The following is a 12109-nucleotide window of genomic DNA, read 5'->3' as shown; positions in this document are numbered from 1 at the left end:
TGCTAGCCGCTGCTCTAGATAGTGGACTATCATCGTGTCCCTCCTATCCAATTTGGACTGGACCTCTGGCTTTCCACTAGCTATAACAGTGGAGGGTTTTATGTGTATTTTATATATTAATTTTATGTGTGTTTTATCCATTTATTTAGAGAATTGAGGTATTAGGTTTTCATTACCAATTGCATATTGTTATATACTGCTACCAATAAATCTACTCAGCATTATCATATTGTTTGAGTCGCATTGCCTACCTACTGAACCAGATATAAGAGTGCCTATTCTACTTTCTATACAATTGTTTTTTGGTGATTGGGTACAACATCAGTTTGGTGCACCTTACCATCATAAAATCAGAGGTGAGCCGTCCCCTATCTCTCTTTTACATTATATATGAACACTATGAAGGAATCTAGGTAATGACTGTATCATTGTGTTGTCAGGTTCCTATAAGGTCTCAGGATGTCACCGTCTATTTCTCCATGGAGGAGTGGGAGTATTTAGAAGGACACAAAGATCTGTACAAGAATGTTATGATGGAGGATCACCGGCCCCTCACATTACCAGGTAATAGACATGACTAAATACATACGTCCTCTCATGATCTGTATGTAAGGGATAAATTAAGTCACTGGATGTGTTCCCTACAGTTAAGGAAGAGAGAACAACACCAGAGAGATGTCCCAGTCCTCTACTTCCACAGGATGGTTCAGAAGAACATTACAATGTCCCACAGGATGATCAGGTAGATGGAGATAAGGTCTCATGAAATGTCTCCTATGATCTGTAGAAGGCTGTGAAGATTCTGCGTTCAGTCTTGTTGCATCCACCAGTATTATATGTTGTATAATGAGTAATGTGGAGATGGCAGCTGACCATAGCTTTTTGGTTCTTCTCACAATTTAGAGACTTTAGAGTTGGGTTCCTCTGTGAACTGCTGCAGACTTTTTGTGGTTGCACAAGGGTGGAACTACAGTTCTTGGAGCAGTTCTCAGCTGGAACCATGTGATACTACAATTTGTCAACCAGTGTTGAGTTATGCACAGATTGTCAGCTTTTGCCTGTCCTACAATGCATCTTTAGATATCCAGGATGCTACTACCTTCCTATGGCCTGCCCTGCCTGGGAATTTCAGAGTGCACCATTCACTGAGAAAGGAGTTCGATTGATGATAATAAGTATTCACCTCTCATTTCATCCCTCCTTTCCTAAATCTTTATACAGTGATCTGTAGAGTGTTTCATTAATAATAGATAATCAGTTGTCATCTCTCCACTGTTTTCCCCTGTCCTTATAGTATAAATAGTGATAGCCAGGGTGTTGCAGTGGTGATAGATAATCAGTTCTCTCCTCTCCTGTGTTCTCCCCTGTCCTTCTACTATAAACTGTGGTATGCAGGATACCCACAGCCCTGGGGTGGCCAGCAAGAGCAACATGTCCTGTTATACATACGCACAATTTAATGTCAGGGGTGGAATATAAGGACTACTCTCCCTGCATTGCAAACTTCTGGTTGGAATAACGAAGCAATCAGATTTGATTCATAAGAGACCTGCGGATATTTGGGTCAGATAAGTCCTGCTGTCCTGTAATTTTTGGTCCTCATTCTAATTACTGATCTTTTCAGGTCATATAAAACCTTCCACACGACTTCTCCAACCGTCTGATGACTTATACATTATTTGTTTCACAGCTTGTGAATCCGGGTGAAGATCTGAATATTATATATGTTACAGAGACATATGTGAGGGGTGAGGAGCAGAGTACAGAGGACATTCCTACAGATAACCGCCAAGGTGAGTAGTGACCACTAAGTAAAGCAGAGAGGTCTCTAAGATTCTACTCCTTCACTGGATACTACAATTTTATGTTACATTTTTCGGTTCTGTCTTCTTTTATTTGTTTTCATCATTATTACATAGTTACATAGTTAATATGGTTAAAAAAAGAAAAAAGTTTAACCAAGGGATAGGTGGGGACGCGAATTCCAGAAGGAAGTGAGACTTACTTTAAAGAAATCATTTAAACCCTTATTCAAACTGTCCACTGTTCCTGCTGTGACCACGTCCTGAGGAAGTCTATTCCACAGATTCACAGTTCTTACAGTAAAGAAGCTTTGACGCTTCTGGAGACAGAACTTTTTCCTCTCCAGTCGGAGGCAGCGCCCCCTTGTCTTTTGAGCGCATTTTACATGGAACAGTTTTTCACCGTATTTTTTTATTTTTATGGACTATTTATGTATTTGCATAGGTTAATCATGTCCCCCCTTAGACGTCTCTTCTCAAGACTAAATACATTCAATTCTTTTAATCATTCTTCATAACTAAGACCCTCCATGCCCCTTATCAGTTTAGTTGCTCTCCTCTGTACTTTTCCAGCTGCAGGGCGTCCTTTCTATGGACTGGTGCCCAGAACTGAACTGCATATTCCAGATGAGGCCGCACCAACGCTTTGTAAAGTGGTAATATCACATCCCTGCTCCATGAGTCCAGGCCTTGTTTAATGCATGACAATATCCTGGTGGCCTTAGAAGCAGCTGATTGACATTGTATGCTGTAATTTAATCTATCATCTACAAGGAAACCCAAATCCTTCTCTATAAGTGACTCTCCCAGTGCTACATCACCTAGGACATAGACATATGAAGCACAGAGATTATTACTACCAAGATGCAGAACTTTATATTTATCCACATTGAACCTCATTTGCCAAGTTGATGCCCAATCACTCAGTGTTCAAGTCAGCTTGTAGTATATGGACATCTTCCATAGACGGTGCAGTACTACATAGCTTAGTGTTATCTGCAAAAATAGAAATGGTGCTATTAATCTCATCTTCGATATCATTAATAAATTAATTAATAGAGAGTCCATCACTGAACCTTGGGGTCACCACTAATAACCTGGGACTATTCTGAATAGAAATCATTGACTACAACTCTCTGGACATGGTCCTTCAGCCAGTTTTCAATCCAATTACAAACTATACTTTCCAAGCCTATAAACCTTACATTACCTATTAAACGTCTATGACGGACAGTAACAAAAGCCTTTGCAAAATCCAGAAACACTACATCCACAGCCACCCCTCTGTCCAGGCTTCTACTCACCTCCTCATGAAAACAAATCGGGTTAGTCTGACAACGTCTGTCCTTGGTAAACCCATGTTGGTTATCACTTATAATATTATTTACAGTCACATACGCCTGTATATAGTCCCTTAAGAGTTCTCCAAACATTTTTCACATAACAGAAGTTTAACTAACTGGTATAGAATTACCTGTGAAGGACCTTTTATCCTTTTTTGAATATGGTCACCACATTTGCCTTGGCACTGTACCAATACCTAGAGAATCTGTAAAAATTATAAACAGGGGCACAGCAATGACTAAACTGAGCTCTTTAAGCACTCTTGGGTGTAATCCATCTGGACCCGGAGTTTTGTTCACATTTACCCTATTTAACTTATCTTGGACCATATCTGCAGTTAGCCAATTGAGTATAATCACTGGATGTACTAACAGCCCCGGCGCCACAGATATCATCTCCTTTCTCTTCTATTGTATATACAGAGCTAAAAAACCTATTTAGGAACTCTGCCTTTTCCTCATCTTCGGTGACTATCCCCCCTTTACCATTATTTAGGGGACCTACCTGCTCAAACCTAGGTTTTTTAGCATTTATATATTTAAAGATTTGTTTGGGATTTGTTTTGCTCTCTTTAGCTACCTGCTGTTCGTTTTGTATTTTTGCTAATTTTATCTCCTTTCTACAGATTTTATTGCCCCTTTCAAAGTAGCTGTAAGCCATGGGGGGGGGGGGGGGGGAGGAGTTAATTTTAGCCGTTCAAATTATAGTTGTTACCTAAAGGAATACATTTTTTAGTGCAATTACTCAATGTGGATTTAAAGCTCTTCCATTCATCGTCAGTATTATTATGTGACAGTAGCTGCTCCCAGTCTATGCCCTGAAATGCTGCTCTCAATCCAGGGAAATTAACCTTTTTAAAATCCAGTGTCTTTGCTCTGCCTGACAGAGTTTGCTTCTTATAGTGTCGGGGGAATATAATTATATTGTGGTCACTATTACCCAGTGTTTCTCGAACAGTAACATTTCCAACAAGCTCTGCATCATTAGAGATTACCAGATCCAACAGAGCATTGCCCCTAGTGGGAGCTTCAGTTAAAATCCAGAGGATAGATCATCAGTTAAATGAAAGTGCAGAACCCCTTTAAGCAAGTTGTGCACTGAAAGGCCATGTGGACTATGGCACAGAGTGAATCTTTGGATTCAGGAGTGCTTTTTGCAGCGTTAGCTAGCGGTACCCATCAGATCCAACTTAGACCTCATGCACACGGCCATTGCCCAGCCGTTGCTGTATTGCGGCCCGCAAACAGCATGTCCGCAATATGCGGGCACCGGCCTTGTGCTCCCCGCATCACGGATGCAGACCCATTCGGTCCGTAAAACAGAGCTGCGGTGCAGAACAGAGGCATGGAACCCCGTGGAAGCACTACAGAAGTTACCCGTGCATTGGGGACCGCAAATTGTGGTCCCCAATGCAAAGAACGGCCGCACAACGGCCGTGTGCATGAGGCCTTACTGAGCGTCTGCTTAGTTTCTCATCCGGGACTGCCTCATTAGACCGCCTGTTGAGACCGAGTCTGATGCAAAGTAAAGTCTTTGTATATAATAACAGGTTAAGTATGAATGGAGAAGCAGGTGAATTAGATAAACGCAGCGATATGTTAGACTGCCTGTTGAGACTAAATCTGATGCACAGTAAGTCTATGTATATAATAATAGATTAAGTATGAATGGCGCAGCCGGTGAATAACACTGATATATTACAACTCCCTTTAATACGGAGTCTGACGCACAGTAAAAAAAAAATTATAATTTTTTATATATATATATATATATATATATAACAGATTAAGTATTAATGATGAAGCACGTAAAGAAGATAAATGCGGGCAATATGGTCTGATGCACAGTATGTCTATGTATAAAGGAACAGATTAAGTATGAATGATCTCCCTGCACACTCCCATATTCTTTAACTGTTTGTAGTAACACTGTCCCTTGCACATTTGCACTTTATTCATTTATTTTACACACTTTTATAGCGCTGCTATACAGACATTGGCATCAAGCTGTCCACAATAACTACCATAGCGGCAGACCATATGACTTCTATGGGGCCTAAGGCAAGAGGTGGCCCAGTCTTAGTTGGGCTAATCTCTTCTTCTACTGGAGGTGAAAACTTAGTCAGCTAAAGGAACAACTTTTAGCAAATGAGGCAGTGGAAAAATGGCTCAAGGGTCATTGAAAAGGGTTTAGGCAGAAACCCTTCTGTCCTTGCTATGGGGCCCTTACTCCTCTATGTACGCCACTGCCAATGGGGCTCACAATCTAATCTGTCTTTGGAATCTGGGGAAAATACTGGAGAACCCGGAGGAAACCCACACAAACACGCAGAGAACATACAAACATGCATATGTTGTCCATGGTTGGATTTGAAACCTAGGACCTCAGCTCTAACCATTGAGCCACCGTTCTGCCCACTTCTCACATCTCTCCCTATGCTCAGCTAACAGGGCAATGGCGGAGACCGTGCGTTATGAGGCTTTTATAGTGCTGTGACATCACAGGGGATGACTATCTGTGAATTGGCTGTCTGCCTGGCATTATGGGTGATCCCGCGTTCCTGGGCTTCTAACTGTCACTTTGTAAAACGTGCAGGCATCATATTAAGGAAAAATACTATTCGTGACCATGAAGTGCAAAGAAATTCAGAATTCGTTGCAAATTAAATTTTTCGGAAACTTTGAATCAAATTCCATTTTGGATGCTTCGATTCGCTCAACACTAATGTGTATATATGAATTGCAAGCACTTAATTTGAATCCACGAAAACATTAAGATGTTATGGTGTGGGCCATGCAGTTTGTTTACTTGAGAGTGACAGGACTGAGATTTGGAGAGACAGTGGTGTGCACAGTGTCCTAGTTGCAGTGATGATTATGATGTTTGGGTCACAGGATTATTGCTATATATTAGTTTGTGTAATCGGGAAAGGCTGCAGGATAAGACTACATTCACACAACAGTAAAAAACGGCTATCACACAACCATTTTTAGAATGAATTGAAGTCAATGAAGCTATTCACATGGCTATTCGCAGTGAGTAGTGGTTGTGAAAAATACATTAGGACATGTCCTACTTGTGGCCGTTTTCACTGCCAGATGGACCCCATTTAAATCAATGGGACCGTTTTTTAATGCCCATTAGAAAGGAGTGCACCCATGTAACGATAGTTTAAAATGGGTACAGTAATGAAAAATGGCTTTTTGATACTTGAATTCTGCGCCATGCCTTGTACTTTCTGTGGATTTTTTTTTATATGGAAATGTTATAAAATTTCTATAGTATTTTATGGTATGTTATTCATCAATAATAAAATGTGTTTTATTCTTGGCAGATGACTGTACCAGGAACTCCGAAAAACATCTGGTATATTCACATTTTAAAGTAGATGATTGTGGTATCACACAAGATACATATGAAGAGCATGCCAACATCCAAGATATATCATCATCCAATCAGAGCAACAATACATCATTTGATCCTTTTAAACAGCTCCAATCTTCTGATTCAAGAAGAGGTGTTAAACATGAAACAGCTCACATAAGAGAGAAGCCATTTTCTTGTTTGGAATGTGGGAAATGTTTTTACCATAAATCAAATCTTGTTATGCATCAGAGAAGTCACACAGGGAAGTATCCATTTTCATGTTCAGAATGTAGGAAATGTTTTCACCACAAATCATCTCTTGATACACATCAGAGAATTCACACAGGGGAGAAGCCATTTTCATGTTCTGAATGTGGTAAAGGTTTTAAGCAGAAATCAGCTCTTGTTACACATCAGAGAATTCACACAGGGGAGAAGCCATTTTCATGTTCAAAATGTGGGAAATGCTTTAAGCATAAATCAGCTATTGTTGCACATCAGAGAGTTCACATAGGGGAGAAGCCATTTTCATGTTTAGAATGTGGGAAATGTTTTCACCAGAATTCTGACCTGGTTATTCATCAGAGAATTCACACAGGGGAGAAGCCATTTTCATGTTCAGAATGTGGGAAAGGTTTTCACTCTAATTCATCTCTTCTTACACATCAGAGAATTCACACAGGAGAGAAGCCATTTTCATGTTCAGAATGTGGGAAATGTTTTCACCAGAATTCAGATCTTGTTATTCATCAGAGAGTTCACACTGGAGAGAAACCATTTTCATGTCCAGAATGTGGGAAATGTTTTCACTGTAATTCAAATCTTCTTAAACATCAGATAATTCACAGAGTTGAGAAGCCATTTTCATGTTCAGAATGTGGAAAATGTTTTCACCGTAATTCATATCTTCTTAAACATCAGAGAATTCACACAGGAGAGAAGCCATTTTCATGCTCAGAATGTGGAAAATGTTTTTATCAGAATTCAGATCTTGTTGTTCATCAGAGAATTCACACAGGGGAGAAGCCATTTTCATGTTCAGAATGTGGGAAATGTTTTCACAAGAAATCATATCTTGTTAATCATCAGAGAAATCACACCGGGGAGAAGCCATTTTCATGTTCAGAATGTGCGAAATGTTTTAACCAGAAATCAGACCTTGTTAATCATCAGAGAATTCACACAGGGGAGAAGCCATTTTCATGTTCAGAATGTGGGAAATGTTTTCATAAGAAATCACATCTTGTTAATCATCAGAGAAGTCACATAGGGGAGAAGCCATTTTCATGTTCAGACTGTGGAAAAAGTTTTAAACACAAATCAACTCTTATTGTACATCAGAGAATTCACACAGGGGAGAAGCCATATTCATGTTTAGAATGTGGTAAAAGTTTTAAGCATAAATCAGCTCTTGTTGTGCATCAGAGAATTCACACAGGAGAGAAGCCATTATTATGTTCAGAATGTGGGAAATGTTTTAAGAAAAAATCAGCTCTTGTTACACATCAAAAAACTCACACAGAAGAGAAGCCATCTTTATACTTAGCCCATTAGTGACCACCAGGGGCGTACATAGAAATCTTTGGGTCCCATAGCAAGAATCTGAATTGGGCCCACCTAACCCCGCCCACTACCCACTCCTGGCCCATCCCACCTTCTGTCCTGGCTCCTTCCCTGCCACACCCCTATTTGCCAATAAAATCATTTCCCTTACCCCAAAAAATGTGATCAAAAAGTCACACACACTCTAAAATGGTATTAATAAAAATTACAGTTCATCCCGCAAAAAATAAGACCCCACACAGCTCAGTAGATATAACTATAAAAAAAAAGTTATGGGGGTCAGAATATGGTGATTTATTTTTACACTATTTAGACCAGGCATCTCAAACTCGATATGTGGTATTATTTTAATCGTACTGACGCAGAGAATGAAGGACACAGGTCGTTTTTTCAACAAAGGCAATGCCGTAGGAACAAAACCGGTAAAACCACCCTATTTGGAATTTTTTTGTACGCTTCCCACTACATTGGAATCCATATTAAAGTACAACTCCTCCCGCAAAAACACTCCCTTATGTCCAATTGGGTGGTGCTATTGACTGCCCCTCATGTTGCTGGATGTTTTCATCTGCGTGACAGAGGCAGTGGCAGCTGTGCGGGCATCAGGAGCAATGCGGGTGCCGGGAAATGAGGTAAGTAAGGTGCCCGGGCATTTTGGGGGGCATTATAGGGGTTGGATAACCCCTTTAACTCCTTGCTGCTGATGCCACCAATCATATGCCCCCCCCCCCTGCAAAGTGACTGATGTGCTGGGGGAACCCTGTAGGCTTATAGAGGACTCAGGAGTACATTGTGCTTACCCCCCCTCCCCCGGAGGGAGGAGTAGGAGGAAAGCACACTGTCCTCCTGAGTCCTCTATGAGCATACAGGGAGCCCCCCCCCCCAAACATCACTGCTTGCTGCTGCTCCCCCCATCAAGAATACTACCTATATCCAACCAACCATTTATTAACTTTTTATGAAGTCTGCTGGGGGGGGGGGGGGGGGGGGGGCTGCACTCACTGGTTGATGGCGGGCAGCACGTGAGCGCAGAGAACTTCCACGCCCGGTGCGCGCCTCTGTGTGTGCTTGAGCGGCGCCTGCTCCTGCTGCCTGCCAGCGATACACTGGCCAATCAGCAGCAGGATCTTTGCGCTGCTAAAAGCTGATTGGCCAGTGTGAAATGCAGCAGACGCAGGACTAGGGAGCCCGCAACCCGGATCAGATGGAGCGGAGGACAGACAGGGAGGGAGCCAGGAGGGGTCGTGTGCGCGTCAACCAAGGTGCGGGAGTGGGGGCAGGGCCGGTTTATGCCGGAGGCCGGGAGAACACAAGTGGACGGGCCACCTCAATGCCCGAATTAACTGTCTGTAGTCTCTTGTGCAGCAAAGATGATGTAAACGTAGGGGGCGGGGCCTTTCATGTGCCCTGTGCCCCCCTGTGCCGTGGGCCCCATAGCAACGGCATGGTCTGCCTATATTGGCAGTACGCCACTGATGACCACCCTCTTTTTTTACAGGGAGATAAAACAGTACCTTGCTTTCAGCTACCAGAGGTGGCTGAGGGCTTGGAACGATAATTGGGACCACTGTGAGAGTTCCCCAAGCACGCATGATCAAAGGACAGATCCAGTAAGATCTACCGATTCCAGGCCCGGTCTGTTCTACCCCTATAAGTATTTGTAACATTAAAAAGAAATGTGCATTACATCAAATATTGGCTTGTCAGAAAACAGTCAGCTCTGGTCTTACTGGGCACATTTCATCAGTGATGTGCAAGTTCTCCCAAAAAGTGACCCAGGCTAGGGATTGCTTAATTACATAGAAGCCATTACTCGCCCTCGTAAGGTCCCTTTCCAGCGAGCCAGTTCCATGCATTGCATCATAAATTAATATAATGCTATGCGACCCATCAGTGCTGGAAGGTCAGGACTGGTGCTCTCGCTGTCCAATGCATGGAACTCGCTCATTTGAAAGGGGCCTAAAGGAATATCATCTTAATCTGTACACCCTGACCAAAATGTACCTGTAGATAAACCCCGCCACCCCTGTATTTGTAGAAGTCATGTGGTTCACTCATCTCACATGGATTTAACAGTGGGTGAATGCTTTTTTTTTTTTATTATTATTGTATGTCCCACCAGCTCTGGATTGTTTAGTTTTATAATTGAAGACTTGATATAAAATGTATTTATTGGATATATAGAATTTTTGATCATTTTGTTTCCTATGACTATTTTCATTCCTATTATTGGATGGTGATACAGAGATGATATGTTTTATTTGGAGGATCTCTAATATTCAGGCTGTTCCATGGGCTCAAATTACAGTTTTGTTTGGGTTTTTAATTGGATGTCTTACACCTGACAATATTTCTACAAGTAATGACAACACCTCGGATGGAGAGGGGGGGGGGGGGGGGGGGGTAGTGATCCTTTACTGTTTCTATGGATGGTTTAGGACGCTGCCCCTTAATATATTCTGTAGGTGATTGTTTGTTTTGTGCAAATAGTGGTTTCTACCTTGCCAGGCAGGGGCCGTTATGGTGCAGAAGCATCACTTGTCACATTTGGATGCCCCAGTTACAGTGATGTGTAACTGTCCCATAGGCCAAAATATATTTTAAAAGTCTCAAGATATATAATAAAATAGGAAAAAACAGTCCACACCTGCTGAAACCATTGCATAGTCACTTCTTTCACATCAGACAAAAAAAAACTATCAAAACTATTCTCAATTTGCATATTTAACCCCTTCAAGCAACAGCCTGTTTGGACCAAATGCCAGAGTCCCATTTTTCAAATCTGACCAGTGTCACTTTATGTGGTAATAACTTTGGAACACTTTTACTTATCCAAGCCATTCTGAGATTGTTTTCTCGTGACACATTGTACTTTATGTTAGTGGTGAATTTGAGTTGATATGTTTTACCTTTTTGTATAAACAAACCCAAAATTAGCCGAAAATTTGAAAAAATTTGCTATTTTCAAAATAAGAATTTCTCTGCTTTTATCTGTAAAGAATAAATCAAGGCAACTGGACTTACTGTAGATTTCTTGAAAACGTTTCACTCGTTCTTCCAACAAGCTTTCTCAATTCTGAGTGACTGTACAAGAATTCTCTGGGATTAAATATGTAACTGAATCAACATCTGGTAATTATACCCAGCATGGGGTCAGAGGTCATTATACCCAGCATGGGGTCAAAGGTGTTGATTCCATTATCCTAATTGGAATCAGTAGGTGATAATGACCTCCCAGAAAAAGGTGTCAAGACAGCAAAACAGCATGTGGCAGACAATAGATGTCTAACCCCCCCCCCCCCCCCTCTATTCAAGCTTGGCTTGGCATTTTTACGTAGATGGCCTCCTTCACACCTCGTTTGTACCAATCGTCCTCCTTATCCAAAACATGTACTTGACTGTCTTCAAAGGTGTGACCTGTTTCTTTTAGATGTAAGTACACGGCTGAATCTTGACCAGAGGTTTTGGCTCTTCTATGCTGAGCCATACGCTGATGTAGTTGTTGTTTTGTTTCGCCGATATACAGTTCTGAGCATTCCTCATTGCACTGGACTGCGTACACAATGTTGTCTATCTTGTGTTTAGGCGTTGGGTCTTTTGGGTGAACCAGTTGTTCTCTGCTTTTAAGACGGCTAGTGATACTTCATAAAATAGATATGACTTTACATTCACCATATGTTTACTTTATGTTGGCATCATTTTGTAAATGTCATTTTATTTTTTTAGGATGTTAGAAGGCTTAGAATTTTAGAAGCAAATTTTTAAAATTTTTAAGAAAGTTTCCAAAAAACACTTTAAGAACCAGTTCAGATATGAAGTCACTTTGTGGGGCTTACATAGTAGAAACCACCCATAAATTACCCCATTTAAAAAAGTATACCCCTCAAATTATTCATAACTGATTTTAAAAACTTTAAAATTTCACTTTTTTGTGCAGATTTTCCAGTTTAACCTATTTTTCCTGTAACACAGCAAGGGTTAACAGCAAAAAGAAATAACTCAATATTCATGACCCTAATTCTGCAGTTTACAGA

The 12109-nt window shown here is 41.1% G+C and overlaps 1 protein-coding gene across 1 annotated transcript; it reads left to right on the top strand.

Annotated features, from left to right (window-relative positions):
• Window positions 1-399: 399 nt before the first annotated feature.
• LOC121005759 (gastrula zinc finger protein XlCGF26.1-like) lies at window positions 400-8177 on the top strand. The gene is made up of 3 exons (XM_040438526.1): window positions 400-413; window positions 1744-1793; window positions 6481-8177. Exons 1-3 carry the CDS (start codon window positions 400-402, stop codon window positions 8064-8066), a joined length of 1650 nt encoding a protein of 549 aa, XP_040294460.1. The 3' UTR covers window positions 8067-8177.
• Window positions 8178-12109: the final 3932 nt, after the last annotated feature.

Source organism: Bufo bufo, chromosome 6 (assembly GCF_905171765.1).
Source record: "Bufo bufo chromosome 6, aBufBuf1.1, whole genome shotgun sequence".
Lineage (NCBI taxonomy): Eukaryota > Metazoa > Chordata > Amphibia > Anura > Bufonidae > Bufo > Bufo bufo.
The sequence above is the reverse complement of the archived record's forward strand: the minus strand, read 5'-3'. Positions and strand labels throughout refer to the sequence as shown.

What these genes read in the sequence shown, in the direction of transcription:
- LOC121005759 (XM_040438526.1), top strand. An exon ending in TCCTACAGATAACCGCCAAG is followed by an intron (nt 1,794 to 6,480) that starts GTGAGTAGTGAC and finishes TATTCTTGGCAG; the next exon opens with ATGACTGTACCAGGAACTCC.